The sequence below is a fragment of the Grammomys surdaster genome, unplaced genomic scaffold (genome assembly GCF_004785775.1).
Source record: "Grammomys surdaster isolate TR1022 unplaced genomic scaffold, NIH_TR_1.0 129, whole genome shotgun sequence".
Classification (NCBI taxonomy): domain Eukaryota; kingdom Metazoa; phylum Chordata; class Mammalia; order Rodentia; family Muridae; genus Grammomys; species Grammomys surdaster.
In genome coordinates, this window is record NW_021604587.1 from 16,142,470 (window position 1) to 16,158,975 (window position 16,506).

General features: G+C 47.2%; 1 protein-coding gene across 3 annotated transcripts in view; it reads left to right on the forward strand.

Moving 5' to 3' along the window:
* Rassf2 (Ras association domain family member 2) overlaps nucleotides 1-16,506 on the forward strand; it is a 36,687-nt gene that overhangs the window by 8,478 nt on the left and 11,703 nt on the right. For all 3 annotated transcript variants that reach the window (XR_003709939.1, XM_028757083.1, XM_028757091.1), the window contains exons 2-5: nucleotides 8,184-8,274; nucleotides 11,091-11,166; nucleotides 13,454-13,605; nucleotides 15,571-15,659. Coding sequence is in view for 2 of the 3 variants with exons in the window: in XM_028757083.1 (XP_028612916.1) it covers nucleotides 8,216-8,274; nucleotides 11,091-11,166; nucleotides 13,454-13,605; nucleotides 15,571-15,659 (376 nt within the window). In the remaining variant the exon portion in view is untranslated. The remainder of the gene's footprint in view (nucleotides 1-8,183; nucleotides 8,275-11,090; nucleotides 11,167-13,453; nucleotides 13,606-15,570; nucleotides 15,660-16,506) is intronic.

A 16,506-nucleotide genomic window follows, 5' to 3' on the forward strand; every position in this document is an offset into this window, starting at 1 on the left:
GTGGGGGTGGGGGTGGGGGTGGGGGTGGGGGTGGGGGTGGGGGTGGGGGTGGGGGTGGGGGTGGTGGGGGGATTCCACTGCTACAAGGCTTCTGTGTTGAATGTAGTGTGTGAAGAAAAAACACTGACATGATCTGACATGCATTACCCTTGACCCCTCCATATACACATATACATGCACACCACACACAGCTCCCCCACACTCATTCCACACCTCAAAACACTCTACACCCTTTCACACAGCCATGCCTATCTTTAGACACACCCCCTCATACACACCAATACCTGACCCTTCAGATCCATTCACATGTAACCTTTTTGGAAAGAAGTTTTGCTTCCCCTGTGCCATTTTTAGTACACACCGTGGCTGTTGTTTTCTCACAAGAGATAAAGGCCTTTGAACTTCCTTTTATAAACATCCATTGAAAAGGCCCAAAGCCTTCAGATGCCTCAGGGATGTCGCTCTATAAACAAGCGGCTCTTCTGGTCAGGCTGACCCTTTTGGTGTCTCAGGCAGCCCCAGGCACTCACTTGGCTAACACCCCCCCACCCCCCACCCCCGCCTCCCACCCCGCTGGTATGGAGCAGGAAGCAGGTGTGTGGGGCAGTTGCCTCAGAGCTACTTCCTGAGTCCTTCTGCAGTAGCTGTGTTGGGGAATTCAGACCTGAATGTGCAGGACCCCAGTCAGAGGCCCAGACAGTGTGGAAGGAGCTGGTCTTTGCAGACCCAACTGCTGGGAGAATCTCAGCCCAGTCCCATGCTGTGGCTCAGTTTTGCATCTTTCCAGTGGCCTGTGGGAGTGAGGTGCTTTGGATAGGACCTGTGCCTTTGTCAGTAATAGAGGCTTTTATCTGAGAGTAGGGGTAGGGTGGGGACTGACTGTGGAGTCTGTGATGGAGAAAAAGAGTTTATTCTCTTGACAGGTTGCTATGATTGCAGATTGGTGACTGTGACTGCCAGGCTCAACCTGGACAGGACCCTCCCTGCTCTGCCCTGGGCCTGGCTCTTATGGGTCGTCTGCCCTTTTTACAGCCTGTTTGTTGAACCACTCCCTTCCACCCTCCCATATTCTAAGATTCCCAGCCTCTGTTGCCCGGGGCCTAAACCAGCGCCAGCCAGGCACTACACACTGGGCTCTGTGTGGGACCTGGGGCAGTCACCTGACCTTGTGCCTTTCATTTCTTCTCTGATACTTCTTCTTCTATCCTGTGTGTGGTCGAAGCATTCCCCTCATAGTAAGAATTGCACGCTCCTCCCACCTCCTGCCTCTGCACACCCCCATGCTGTACTTGGTGGCTAACTCCCACTGTTCTACTTTTAATCTGTGTCTTCTAACATTCACAATGCTTCCAGTGCTCTCCTCCTCAAGATCAGACTTTGGCTGGTGTGACATGTATGAACGTACATGGCCAGGATGTACCTCCTGATATGCTCCCACCTCAAGGCCTGATTGTGACACCACCACCCCCCTCCAAGTCTCAAAGTGCTTTCTCCTTATTTTATCTATTTTTTCTCTTCCAGACAGGATTTCTCTATGTAGCCCTGGCTGTCCTGGAACTCACTCTGTAAATCAGGCTGGCCTAGAACTCACAGAGATCCACCTGCCTCTGCCTCCCAAGTGCTGGGGCCAAAGGTATGCGCCACTGTCACCCAGCTTCAAGTCTCTCTCTCCTAATAGCACACATTTTAAAATGTTTAAAGAACAAGAGTAAAGCTTTGTGAGGGATACTTTTACTGATGCTCAGCTCCAGCCCTCCTTGTGGTACTGGGTGCTGCCAGGGACCGCAGGTATGGGTGCAAAGGATGGAGGCCGTCTGAGGAAAGACAGACAGTAAGCAGGTCCCAAAGGACTCAGCCTGGCCAGAAAGTGGGCCCTTCATTGATCAAGGAATTTAGATAAAGGCAAAGCACTGAAAACCTGAATTTACTCATGCAAAGTTGTAAACCACTGTGTGGACTCTCTTGTCATCTGTAGATCTTGGCAGGGCAGCCTCATAGCTCAAATCTCCTTCCTCGTGTGGTGCAATGGGGCTGGGGCTTCCTGTTTGTCACCAGCCCTTCTTCCTGCCCTTATGAGGGTGCTGAAGCACATACATAGGGCCTGGTACTGTCTTCTCTCCATCATAGCTCCTCCACAAAGCTCTAGGGTGACCAGACTAGTTAGTCTTTGCACTATAATATGAAGTACAGTGTGAGTACTCTGGGCTGGGGGTGGGTGAGGGGGTACAGAGAAGAAATAGAGACTAGACCCAAAGGGGAAGCTAGGGCCTCTGGTAAGCATTTCCTTTGCATCAAGCAGACTTCCTGCTTCTAGTTTGCAAAAAAAGGGGGTTTTGTACCAGTTCTGTGCCTGCACATCGTGACCCCTAGAGATGTGTTGTTGTCTCCTTTTCTCTTTGGAAGTATGAGTCAGAGAAAGGGATGCTAAAGACCAACTCGGTTCTCCTTTAGACAATCCTTCCTGCAATAAAATACATTTAGTGTTGCCCTGGGTCTACACAGCTCCTTGTCAGATTTCTCAGTGGCTCTTGATGTGGATCTACACTGGCCTGACCCGGGGAGGCTCCCAAGGGTGCTGCTAACCATTGGTTTTCGTTGTGGCCTGGGGATCATGATTTTTTGAAACAATTCCTTCACTGTCCTACTCACTGACTTATGGGTGGGTGCTGAATGCTGCTGCCCTACTCTATCCCGTCATGGTTCCTGAGGTGGGGATGACCAGGCCCTACCACACACCCAGGAAGACAGATTAGGAAAGAAAAACAACAGCTATTGAAGGGGACTCTCCACCTGCCTCCCTGTGGGCTGTTCAGCCAGGATCCTGCCTTTCTCTCCTGTACCTACTTCTCTCCCCTGGGCCTTTCCAGCGGGCAACAGGAAAGACAGTCTCTGGGCTAGGACAGAACCAGAGCTAGCTTCAGGGCTAGCAAGAAATCTGCCTGGCTAATGGCCTCATCATGAACTCGGTGTGACTGGGGCCTGGGTGGCCTGTGTCCAGCAGTAGTAACATCCCCAAACATCATAGCAGACATGTTCTGCATTTAGGGACATTCAGAATTCACCTTAGTTTTAAATGTACAGACTTAGAAGCCTTGTTAACAGGTCAGTAGAAGTGAAGATTTAGACAGCCAAAGAGCAAATCCATATTAGTAAGTGGGTAAAATATGCTCCCTCCCACCTTTTATTTTGAGATAGGGTCTCTCTGTGACGTTCTGGCTGGCCTGGAACTCCCACAGATCTTTCTGCCTCTACCCCCAAAGTGCTCTGCTTAAAGGCATGTGCCTCTGTGCCCTGCTGGCCCTTCCCTTTTCCTTTCCCCCTTTTCTCTCCTTTCTCCTTCCCTCTCTTTCATCTTCTCTCAGTGTGATAAGCCAGAGGGAGTTTCAGTCCTGTGCCTAGATGCCCACTGATGTGGCCTCTGATTTATTTTTCCTGTCTTTTCTACAAAGACATGGCAACTGCCAGTTTGGTCCCAAGGCATTGTGGGACATGATGCTTGTAAATGATTCCTCCAAGGCATTTGGAGTAACAGCAACCTACAAATTCTAGATAATAACAGGGAAAACAGGAAGGTTACAACAGCAGCTGCAGAAGCTGTGGGTCACCTTGGAGGAAGTCTTCCACTGAACCACATTCCAACTACACAGATCATCTTCCTTTGACCCTCCTTCTGTGAGGAACTTAATTCTAAATTTTTATCTCACTGTTAGGATGTCTCTTGGGCTTGCCTTGCAGTGTGTGTGAGCTTCATTTATCTAGCTGATTGAGATAGTTAAGGATCTGTAGAAATGGCTGGAAAGTCCATGAAGAGAGACTCGGATGTCCTAGAAATATGGGGAGGAGAGGGTAGGTCCTGCAACCACCAACCTGGCATGTCAGTTCAGCAACATGGTGGAAATATTCTTCTTACATTCCTTTCCAGAGGTGTAAACATAAGGGGAAAAGGTGAGGAGGAGGCAGGCCAGAGAAACAGGGTAGCATAGTCTACAGCACAGGCTTTTCCGAGGATAGAGTAGCAGTCCATTTCTGGTTGTGCCCTTGGTAGGATTGCCTGGTAGGTAGAAAGAGTGTGAGGCCCTGGGGAATCCCTACAATTGGAGCTGCCAAATGACATGATTTCTAGTCTGGCAAGTAAAGATGGTCTCAAGAGAGATGGAAAATTTTCAAAGATTTCCTAGTAACTTGAAGTTCCTTATTGAGAAAGTTCTTCATATATTAAGGACACTAGCCCTTTGTCATATGTGTTGTAAATATTTGCCTTTTGACTTTTTTTTCTCTAAATGGAGTTGAAAACAATATCTTTTTGTTTTCATTTTTGGTCATCTGACTTAACACACACACACACACACCCCACAAATCCTTTTGTAATTTTATTTTTTAATATTTAAATGTCAAGGCACGTATGATCTTTTGGTAGGCAACATAAAAGATAATTAGTTCCTCATCTCCTCATCTTCCCTTTCTGAAAGCAGTCAGCCCTCTAGTGACTTTTTTTTTTTTTTTTTGGCTAATATGTCTTTTCATTGCTATTTAGCAATGCTGCTCACATTCTGTGTTTCCGGATATATTTGGGTCTAATTCTGGATGTCTATTGTTTCATTGATCTGTCTATTTAAGCACTAGTGTCAAGTAAATGTTAATAACTATGTGGAAAGCTTCTGGTCTCTAATTGTATTCCCAGTAGGTTTAAGAGGATGTGGTATCAAAGGGGAGCTGTCTGAAGAACTGGGTAGATTGCTTTCAGATGAAAAACAAAATTACTAAATTATAGGCTATGATGGAGGCAGTGAACAAAGGGTGCTTTATAGAAAATACACTAGGTTTATTTGAGACTAGCTAAATAATTCTGAAGAAAATAAGGGATGGAGATTGTGGGTGAAAATGATATGAGGCTTGGAAGATGGATGGATGAACAGGAGATGGATGGAGGGGAGATGGATGGATGGGTGGGAGATGGATGGATGGGTGGGAGGAGGTATGGAGGAAGATATATGGAAGATGGAAGGATAGAAGGGAGATAGAAAGATGGGCAAGAAGATAATGGACGGAAGGATGGATGATAGGAGGATGGAAGGATGAGTGGAAGGATAATGGGTGGTTGGGGAATGCATGCATGGGAAGATGGATGAACAGCAAGATGGACAGATGGTACTGGATAGAGAGCATAAGAGTTTTCAGAAGAACCAATAATAGAAGAGAGGAATTAAGAGAGAGAGAGAGAGAGAGAGAGAGAGAGAGAGAGAGAGAAGAAAAGAAAAGTGAAAAGAAAGAAAAGAAAAGAAAGGAAAAGAAAAGAAAGAATATAATTTCCCTTGTGTTTGAGGTGAGAAAAGAGTCAGTGGCCAAGCTTAGTCTTTACCATTAATCTGATTTTCATCAGAGCCTGGCTATTGAACAACTCTAATTAAGGTCCCCTATGACCTTCATGTAGTTCCAGTCAGGCCCCAGGCATCGTGCATTCATTCCCTGGGCTTCACCACCAGCTCCTGGCTCCACTATCATTTCTGGCTTGGGTGCCTTGTTATAAAAGTGTTCTTTTAAGAAGACTTTGTCTCTTGTTTCCTCTCTCTTCTCAAGGGACTCCTCCTCTGCCCACTCTTTTGGCTGGGCTACCTGAAAGCTTGCCCTAACCCTCTCCATTCTCATTGTGACACTATCTGTTCTGACTCAGAGGCTCACACTCCCCTCTTGTACAAAGGGGTGTGCTTCTGCCTAGACACATCTACCCTGCACACTGTCACCATTGTCTTACATTGACACCTTTGTTAGGGGGTCACTGAGTCCAGTTCATCCCCAGGATCCAGCCTAAACTCAGATGCAGTGTCCTTCTTGAGGGCCACCTTGGCCTTGGCCTCTGTCTTAGTTAGGGTTTTACTGCTATTAACAGACACCATGACCAAGGCATCTTTTATAAGGACAACATTTAATTGAGGCTTGCTTATAGGTTCAGAGAACATGGAGGCATCCAGGCAGGTATGGTGTAAGCAAAGCTGAGAGTTCTATATCTAGAGGCTGCTAGCAGAATACTGGCTTTCAGACAGCTGGGATGAGGGTCTTAAAGCCCACCCCCACAGTGACACACCTACTCCAACAAGGCCACACCTAGTAGTGCCACTCCCTGGGCCGAGCATATACAAACCATCACAGCCTCTCATGACAGAACCATCTACTGCTCCTGTCAACTCCTAGGCAACCTGCACACTGAGGGCAGGAAACAGTTGGCTTTGCACAGCTAGACACATGGTGAACAGTTATGGATTATGAAAACATGCAAGTGCATAGAAAGAGGCCTTTGGGGGGTATTTGCTATACACGAGTAACTGTCACTTAAAAAGGAGAGGAAAGAAGCTTCAAACCAGTCTGCCTGTCCTATATTTGTTTCTTCTTTTTGTATAGCATATAGTTACTCTGGTTTTATAGTCATATTATGTTTTTTTTTTTTGAAAAACACAAATATTTAGAACCTAGAGCTGCTTAGGGCCTTATTATTGGGGACATAGATGGGCTACGAGTCTCACCCTGGCTGAGGAAACCTTTTATTCACTTCCCATGGTTGCTAGAACAAACCGCCAAAACTCAGGGACTTAAAACCACATAGATTTATTGTCTTATATTTCTGCCACCTCTGGGGTCAAACTCAAGGTGTGATCAGGGCAGGTCCCTTCTGTCCCCACAAGCACAGTGGGTTCTGTTTAATGATATACTTGCTAACGTATGTCACAAAGGGAACCTGGTGCTGGGGGTGCCTCAGAAACGGCAGGGGTTGGTAACCGTCAGGAAGGCTGAGCAGATACCTGACACATAAAGCATAGTAAAGTGTTGAGGATGGCCTAGCCACCGGCTGAGCCTTATTTACTGCCATTTTTGTGTTTTATGTCACTTGTACATTTTATAACTCCATTTTTAATGTTTTTCCCTTTTTTTGACGTTTGTTTATTTTTATTTGATGTGTAAATGTGCTTTGCCTGCCTGTGTGTTTGTGCACTGAGTGTGTAGAGTAACCATGGAGGCCAGAAGAGGGGATTGGGTTCCCCCCTGGGACTGGAGTTACATCTAGGTGTGAGCTGCTGTGGGGTGCTGGGAATCCAATTTGGGTCCTCTGAAAGAGAGCCAAAGCTCTTAACTACAGGACATCTCTCTAGCTCTGAGAATTCACTTAATAACATATTGGGGGGTTGGGGGTAGACTAGTGAAGTCACTGCTAGAGAAAGCCTTTTACCTTTGTCCGAGTCTATGCAAGGGCCAGGGCTCCAATCTAGAGGCAGCTTTGGCCCAGTGAGATATTACCCTAAGTAATATCTGGAGACGTGATTTTTCTTTTGTGTACATAATCTCACTATAGTCTAAGCTTGTCTGGAACTTGCCATGTCGCATGGGCTGGTCTCAAACTCATGATCCTCCTGCTTCTGTCTCCCAAGTGCTGGAACATATGCCACCATGCTCAGTGTTAGACACCTTTGTTACTGTCACCATGGGGGAAGGAATACTGGTTTTGAGCAAGAAGAGGCCAGGGAGGCTGGCAAGCATCTTCCAATGCAGAGAAGGCAGACCCATAACTAAGCATAGCCCAGGTGTGCGTCTCAGTAGGTGAAGCAGAGGAGCCCTGGCATATTTGATAGGTTTGAGTATATGCTTTCATATGCTTGGCTGTGTAGTCATATGTATGGATTACTGTAACAGAGATTTAAACAAAATGAGACTCCTAGTTTCCTAACCCATTACTTGTTTTCCTGAGTAATGAATTTCCTTCACACACTGCACTCCAATGAGCCGCACAGAGCTATGCTGCACTGCTGAGCGTGACTGCACTTGGACATTTCAGGTGGTTTCCTGTCCTTGGTCAACTTCAATAGATGTTGGGATGTCTCTGACAGACAAGACTTTCCTCTGTGTGGCAAATGTCCTTTTAGAGAGGAGACTCATTGGCCATCCTTGGGACCAGCTTGGTTTTCTGTATTTTCCTTGGCTGGGGCAGAGTCGTGCTCTTTTCTGTGGGTAGTTTTCCTAGCGGCTGAGGCCATCAGGGGGAGTATGGTGTCTCATCAGCTTACTCTGGGCAGCTCTGGCTGTGGACCTGGGGGAAGGAGAACCATATCTGGGTGGCTTTGTCTCCTCCTGTCTCCTGCTGGATCTATCAAAGTCATAACTATGCTCTAAACTCTGCCTTCTCCTTTCAATTACAGGCTTCTCCTTCTGATGAAAAGAGGAGGGAAGGATGGACTACACTCACCAGACTGCTCTCATCCCATGCGGACAAGACAAGTACATGCCCAAGTAAGATGTCTTGTAGCAGCTCATCAGTCAGTGGCCCACACCAGGCTGGGACTCTCCTCGCAGTAGATGGAAGCCAATGGGAGAGGAGTTTCATTTGTGTGAGCAGCGAAGCAGCTACAGGTGGACTAGTGAGAGCCATGACATGATAATGTCCAGTGAGCCTCACCTGACCAGTAAAGGGGTGACAGGACACTGCACCTCTGGAAACCCAAACAAGGCTTCTAGAAAAAGGAGTTCGCTGGTAGCTGCTTGCTATGCTCTGAATGTCTGTGCCTCCAAATTCCATCTGCAGTCTGCAGCTAAGATGATGGATTAAGATATGAGGGCTTTGGCTTATCCCTCTGCCATGAGGGGAAGCAGGGAGGAGACAGCAAAGAACCAGCCCTCACTAAACACCGAATCAGCTGCAGCCTAAGCTGAGAAATGAAATCCTGTTGTTCTGAGGCTCCCCGCTCTGAAGTATTTTGTCATAGTTACCATAGATGGATACAAACAGAGCTCACGGCCCCTACTGTGGTGTTGCCTAGGGAAAAACTAGGCTGCAATAGTGTGTCGTGGATTGCCATGGCTCTGACTAAAACAGGCGCAGGTACCCTCTGGATGAAAGAGGCAGGATCATTGGGGTATGGTAACACACACCTATAATCCCAGCAACTTGGGAGGCTAAGGCAGGAGGATTGCCAATCCAAAGCTAGCCTGGCGAATTTCTGAGTTCGAGGCCAGCCTGGTCTACAGAGTGAGTTTCAGGACAGCCAAGACTACACAGAGAAACCTTGTCTCAAAAAGCCAAAAAAAAAAAAAAAAAAAGAAAGAAAGAAAGGAAAAAGAAAAGAAATCAAAGCTAGCCTGGTCTGTGGTGAGTTCAAAGCCAGTCAGGGTAATTTAGTAAAACCCTATCTCAAAATTGAAAAGAAAAAGGGAACTGGGCATGCAGCTCAGAGACAAAGCACTTGCCTAGCACACACCCCTACTCCCTATCACCCCCACCCCCATTCATTCCATTCCATGGGAGAGGAAAACGGAGAAGGAAGGGACTGGGCCATGGCTTCTTATGTGTTAAAGTCTCTAGACCAGGCTTTGTTGATATGGCAACAGAGGTTGAACAGATAGTGATTCTGTTCCCCCTGAGATCAAACCTAGGGTTCATGGAAAGACAAGCACACCACACCAAGATGTGCCTCCAGCTCATCCCACTGCAAGTCTCATGTTCCTCACCTTAAAAATTATTTAGCTTATCTGAGACTAAATTGTTTTAGACACTACCCTTGGTCACGTAGAGATGCCTGTTGTATGAGATCCAGAACATTCTTCCATCTTCACCAAAGGGTTTCCCTGGAGACTTCTAGTGAGCAGGACTTTTGAATAGCACAGTTTGGTTGGAGTTTTGTGGAGTCTCAACTCAGTCTAGCTTGTGTCGAACGACTCCTTCACTGAGGTTTAACTTGTCTGAGTTCTGAGGACGTTGCAGTGGGTTTGACCTCCATTGTCTGGCTGGGTTTAGAAGGGCTGAGTTCTGTCACCTCTTCCCTGGGAAGCAGGCAGACTCACAAGATAGGCAGCTTCCCAAGCTGTCACCTGGTGTCCCTCGAGGAGTGATAAATGCATATCAAGAGTAGTAGATGGCAAGGGTCCCGAAGGTTCCTCCTGCCCATCTCTACTCACTGTTGTTCAAGTAGGCCGGTGTGTTCCACTTAACATAAGGCACATCAGTGTAGTGTTTGCTATCTTCATGTATCCATTGTTGCGTGGTTACATAACTTCCTCTATTCAACTATTCTGTTGGTGAGAGTTTGCTACACACAACAGGGATTTGCCAATGAAGCCAAATGTCTAGGACCCCCCTGTCCCCAAATCTCACGGCCTGCTGGGGAGCGGGGGACAATCCAAGGGAGGGGTGAAGAATGAAACTCCATGTACTTTGCAGCATCCACCAATAGAATCTGTCCTTATGTTTATCACAGATTCTAGCCCTGAGCTGTTTGTCAGCCAATGGACAGAGTCATCTTTGTGGGTATTGGGTTAAGACCTCCAGGGACTGACCTGGTGTTTTACTTTCCTTATACATTTAAACATAGTAGATCTGTGACCTGTGACCTTCACAATAAGAATGAATTCTATTGGCAGATAACCAGAGCTCAGGGCTAGAATCTGTGATAAACGTAAGGATAGATTCTATTGGTGGAGGATGCAAAGTACATAGCACCTCTTTCATAGGAGTGTGTTCTAGTCACTGCAGGATCGGGACCCAGCACTGCTCAGGATATTGAGGGTTTCAGGTGGAGGCTGGCTATATTAGAAGAGCAAAGAATCACCAGATTTATTGACTACCTTTCATTCTGGCATTCCAGGTGACTAGGTGTCACCCATTTCCTTCTATTGAAGAGAATAGGCCTGTGTGATTGGTAATCCTGGTTTCTCCAATGCCTTCTTTAGGCCTCAGCCATCCCTGTTATCTTCCTGAAAGGGCTAGAAGCGTCAGAGCTTTGTGAAAGCCAATAGCATTCAGCCTGTCCTCACAGCAAACCTGAGAAAAGGCCACAGAAAGTCAGGAAAGCCCCTGCCGGGCCTTTTGTCTACAGGCTGCCATGATGTTCCCAGGCTACTTCCTAATGTTTGCCTTGACCTTGATCTTCGGGGAAGGTGTTGATGAGGTGGTTGGTTCAGAACTCTTCGTGCTTGTGTGCATGTGTATCTACATGTGTGCACACTCAAGTGAATATATACTCAAAGGACCACTAAGGCCAGTTGTAGGGTAAGCAAGAGAGGGAATGATTGCTCTGTGGTGGCTTCAGCTGGCAATGTATTTCTCTTCCAAGGAATGAACTTCTCCTACATCTGAAGACCTACAACTTATACTATGAAGGCCAAAATCTGCAACTTCGACACCGAGAGGTAAGGCAGCCCCAAAGGAGACATGGAGGCGTCCCTGGAAGGGCTCAGACACTTTATCATCCCTCCTGCAATGGGAGATGACCCTAGTATTTAGGACGAGGATGGATGATGTCCCTTGGATTCTTTGGAAGACTCCTCAGTTCCAGTTTTGATCCAGAAAGACTGGTGTTCTGTTCTAGAGACATCGCTGTAGCAGGCATTGCCCAGGCTCTATCTCAAAGCCAAGTTAACTCATCCTATATCTGTTTCTGTAAACTATGAAGAGTTTGTTAGAATGACATATTCTTAAATGTTCTGTAAGCTTGTTAGAATGACGTGTACTCAAGAGTTCTTGGTTGGCTAGAACACACTTCCAGGTGATCAGTCCCTGGTGATTTAGTTCATAGAAAGGGAGAGCAGGTGGTGAATTTAAGTTCATAGAAAGAGAGGCAGGCCTTTAGGGAATGGAATATAAGATGCAGTGGCCTTCCTCTGTCTCTTAAAGCACTCTACTCTAGTCCTATTGTGGATTAAATCCCATCCTGCAATTGGATCATATTAAGGAGCAACACCAGCCCTGGCCATCTGGAAACCATATAAACAGCCATGCCTACATAAAGCCTTTCTCCTTAAGACTGCCAAAATGGCGGCTGAAGAAATGGCTCGTTGGTTAAGAGCACTGACTGCTCTTCCAGAGGTCCTGGGTTCAATTCCCAGCAACCACATGGTTGCTCATAACCATCTGTAATGAGATCTGATGCCTTCTTCTGGTGTGTCTAAACGACAGTTTACTCATATTCATAAAATAATAATTTTTTTTAAAGACCATCAAAATTCCCTAATGTTGTTGTGTTCCTCTCCCATCTTGTTTTGTATTGCCTTCTTCACAAGGAGGACCCTTTGGCCCAGGCCAGTTGTTGGTCATTAAACAGGTGTCCTGAAGCTCTTCCTGGTCCCGCTTTGACACCCATGAAAGCTTGGGTTCAGAAGGGAGAAGAGAAGCCTGACCCTTTACTGGCTGTGAGCAGGAGCCATTGCCTTGCATAGCTGTCCTGCTTCTGTCTTCGGATTACTTTGTGCAGCTGTGAATGTACAGCCTGACAGACAACATAAAAGGAGAGAGGACTTATTTGAGCTCCCAGTTTCAGTTTCAGAGGGTTTAACCTGTGGACATGGGCTTTGTATGCCCAGGCAGAACACACTGGTGGCGAGAGCATGTGGCAGCAGCATTCTTTACCTCATGGTAGTTAGGAAGTAGAGACACACAGGAAGATACTAGAGACCAGGTATAATTCTCAGTGACCACTTCTTCCAACTAGGCCCTCCTTCCTAAGGTTTCCACTAGCAGGGAATTATCATGTAGCCTGTGAGAACATCTTGTAATCAAACTGCAACAATCCTGTTGTCAGCTCTCCGAGACCTCACAGTCTAAATAGGGTTGGAAGGGCTGCATCTGGGAAGGTTTTGTGTTGAACTTCTTGCTAGTCTGCAACCTTTGAGTATAACTTTGGAATTCCTGAAGGATTTATTCACCTCTTGGGAGGTGTAGTGATATGTTAGATTATAAAAGACACTGGGGGAGTTAGTTCTTCTTTAAAAAACAATCAGATCAGGACGGCAGCTTGAAGCCGGCAGACACTTGACACCTTTTAAGGTAATACTTCTGCTCCAGGACCGTGCTCTGTAAGTAGACTTGGGGAACGCTTTGAATCTCCGTTACCCACAGTGAGGTCAGATTGCTAGACACAAGGGAAAACAGCCAGTTCTAGGGTTTTGTTCTTGCTTCTAATTAGTAAGGCTAGTCTCTGTTTTTTAAGAGAGGCTCTGACCCTCTCTCCTCCATCCCATCTTTATTTTTTTTCTATTTTTTCCCCTCTCCTTTCCTTCCTTCCTTTTTTTTTTTTTTTATGTGCTCATTCTGTAGCTCATACTTGCCAGCAACTGATGGCAATCCCCTGCTTCCACTTCCTGAGTCCTGACACTATAGATAAGAGCTATCACATCTGGTATTGTATTCCAATTTCTTTAAAGTCATTAAGATGAAGGCAATAAAAAGGTTTGATGAAAACACATGTGTGTCTCAATTTTAAAGAAACAGGGTTTTGCTGGGGATCTCCCACATGCCGCTGAGAATCTTCCCTCAGCACAACCCCTTCACAGAAACTTTTGTGCTGTTGGCATTTGAGGTCAGCTGCAGGGAGCTGGGAACTTCCCAGCAGAGTGTGCCTCAGAGCTAGGATTTGCACACCGATCGCTCACATCCTATGGATCCACCCTGGGCTCAGCGCCCTCGATTATTTCATGGCAGGAAGAAGACGAGTTCATTGTGGAGGGGTTGCTGAACATCTCCTGGGGGCTGCGAAGGCCCATTCGGCTGCAGATGCAGGATGACCACGAACGCATCCGTCCCCCTCCATCCTCCTCCTCCTGGCACTCTGGCTGTAACCTGGGTGCACAAGGGTGAGTGAAGGGAAATGAGTTTGAGGGTATCTGGGGGTTCCTGGTCCAGTTCCCGGAACCCCAACTTCTACCTGCTACTGGTTTGGGATGGGGACAAAGGGGTCTCTGACCTGCCTGAGGCACAGAGTGAAGAGAAGTGGTCCTGAGTCAGCAAGAGGGAGTACTGCAGAATGTACAGCAGAGTCCATCCTCCAGGAGAGCCCTGGACTCTCAAGTTCTTGGTAGTGGTTCATTAATCCAAGCCTGAGGCTTCCAACAGGGTGCCTCACACATCCTCCCTACTGGAATAGGCTCCAGGGACATCTAGGATTTGAACTCACTGATCAAAGCTCTCTCCCCCTTGGTGAAACCTAGTAGAAGGGAAAGGAATGTTCTGTCTCAGCCAGCCAAGTGAGGTCGGCCAGGGGTCTCCTGTACACCTGGAACAGGTCGTGGCAGGAGGCCGAGTCTAGGAGGTCCTCTACTGGTCCTCATTACAAGGTCAGTGAAGAGCATGTCTGCTCTCCCACCTTCCGTGACTGAATGAGCAGCTGGATGCTGGCACGGGGCCGATCTTGTTCTCTCTGGAACTTCAGTTTTGAGATCAAGTGACTAACAAGCCTTGTTCCCCTTGAAACTTGCTGAGGTGGGCGGCATTCGGGCCAGAGCCTGGGTGGAGTGTGCTGGCCACTCAGCCAAAACCACAGTGACGTGCTTTCAAGTTTAAAGAGGAACCAAGCCCTCCTTCTCTGCTGGCTGCCTGGAATGTTGTTACATTCCACAGCCAAGTGTATCCTTAGTTAAGAAATATCCACAGAACAGCCAAACCCTGGAACCAACCTTGGGGCTAAGAAGGGAAGTTGTTACTCTGCCCACTGGGCTTGGGGAAGCCTGGTCAGAGCTCTCGGGCTTGCTCTCAGCACTTTCACAGTTCCAGTGGGCCAGACCCTGTCTGTGCCCAGCTTTGACCTCTAGATTGTTACATTCTGTCCTTCAAGTGAGATGATTTTTAAAATCCTATTTTCCTGTGATGCCCTGGGCTGGAGCTGTGTAGGGGTCCTTCAGTCTGCCCTCGTGGTTTTTCTCCATTCTCCAGTGACAAGCTGGTCCTTGAAGCCTGTAAATATTTTAAGGGCTCTCAGAAACATGTCTCAAATGCCAGCAGAACAGAGTGTGTTTGAGATGCTCAGACCAGTTTCTGCTTTGGACCGTGGAGACGGGGTGCCACCTGGACCAAGTGCCTGCATTTCTTGGAAGGGCGCAGACTGAGGCTTAGACGTCCATGAGGAGAAATTCAGTTTTTCAATTTTACTTGTCTTTCCTTAAAGCCATTATCCTAAGAATGTAGGCCTTAGAGAGCCCTCCCCTTCTCATCGAGGTCCTTTCTGTGAACCAGACTCTCCCTTCAGACTGAATCCCCTGTTGGTCTTGGATATGTTTTTCTGAGCTGCCTCCCTGGCTTTTGGGGACTTTGAGGAAATATTCCCAGTTGCTACAGCAAACCCATGTCTCAGTTCAGGTGACCTTTTGTGGTTCCTTCTCCTGATGAGAGCATTCTCACTCCTGAGCCCTAGATGGCAGTTTCTGAGATATTCCTCTAACAGAAAGAAACCCAGCTTGGAATTGTGTCCTTAGAAACTGAGCCACAGACCCCCACATGTCCTTTGAGACTCAGTGCAAGGCCACACGTGGACTTGGTTCTGGGTTCTCTTTTTCTGGATCTGATGAATTGAGTTCTTGTGCTACCGTAGAGGTGGGACAAAGCATGTTTCTTCTGAGCTCCTGCTCCCTCCAGCACTTAGAATGGGATCTGGACCAACCTCCTGGGATGCTCAGCTTATCTTGCCTGCCTCTTGTTTGCCTGATAAGTACTAGAGCTCCCCTGCGTGGCATGTAGAAAAGCTCCCGTTGTAGGAAGGGGGCCATGAAGTTGGGACATGTCCACTCAAGGTCTAAACAAGTCCGTCCTGTTTTTGTCTACCTCAGCACCACACTGAAGCCCCTCACCATGCCCACTGTTCAGATCTCAGAAGTGGATGCGCCTGTTGAAAGCATGGAGACACACAGCCCAACAGGTGAGCAATAGAAAGGTATTATCCTCAAACTGTACATCCTGTACTGGGATAGGCAGCAACAGTTTGTAGAAAGGGCCTCCTGCTAGAGGCCCACTGGGTGACAGCTGTGTTTTAACCTGTGACTTCTATACATCTATAAAATCCACATGGATCAATAGCCTTTTAAAATGTTAAAAGGAAAGACTTAAAAATCCCCCACCTCCTCTCCTTCAGTTTCCCTTCTTCAAAGCAACCTGCAGCATCCTTCCAGACGAAACAAGCAAATGCATGCAAATTCAAACAAAGCCAAGCAGATGGCCTGCTGCCACCACCTGGAGTGGGTGCAGCTCCTTCTGGTCCTCTCTCTCCAGACAAGTGGCAGCTTTTGTAGTAGCTCTGTTCCCCCTGTCCCCTCACTAGCGACAGCCACCACTTGACTTCCTGTCTCTGTAACTTTGCTCTGAGCACCTCATGGGAGTTGACTCACACAGTACTTATTTTATGACTAGTTTCAACTCAGTGTAAGGCCTCGAGGTTGGTGGATGTGGCAGCTTGTTTGCAGCATCCTGCAAGCCCTTAGGTCATGCTGAGCCTGAGCCAGGTACTTTTCTCAGCCCTGTTATATGTGTTAACTTACTTACGGCCTCACTATGATCCCACAAGGCAAAGACTTTCGTAACCCTTTCAGAAAACCGAGGCACAAGAAGCCAGGGGATAAAGCCGAGACCTGAACTTGGCTCCAAGGCCTGTGCTTGGAACCTGTGCACTGTTAGTCTCAGTAAATCACATGTTGTGTTTCCTCCAGCAGAAAATCATTTTTATAAATGTGTTACTGGGGAGACAGTAGGTGCCAAAGGGTTGGCCTCAA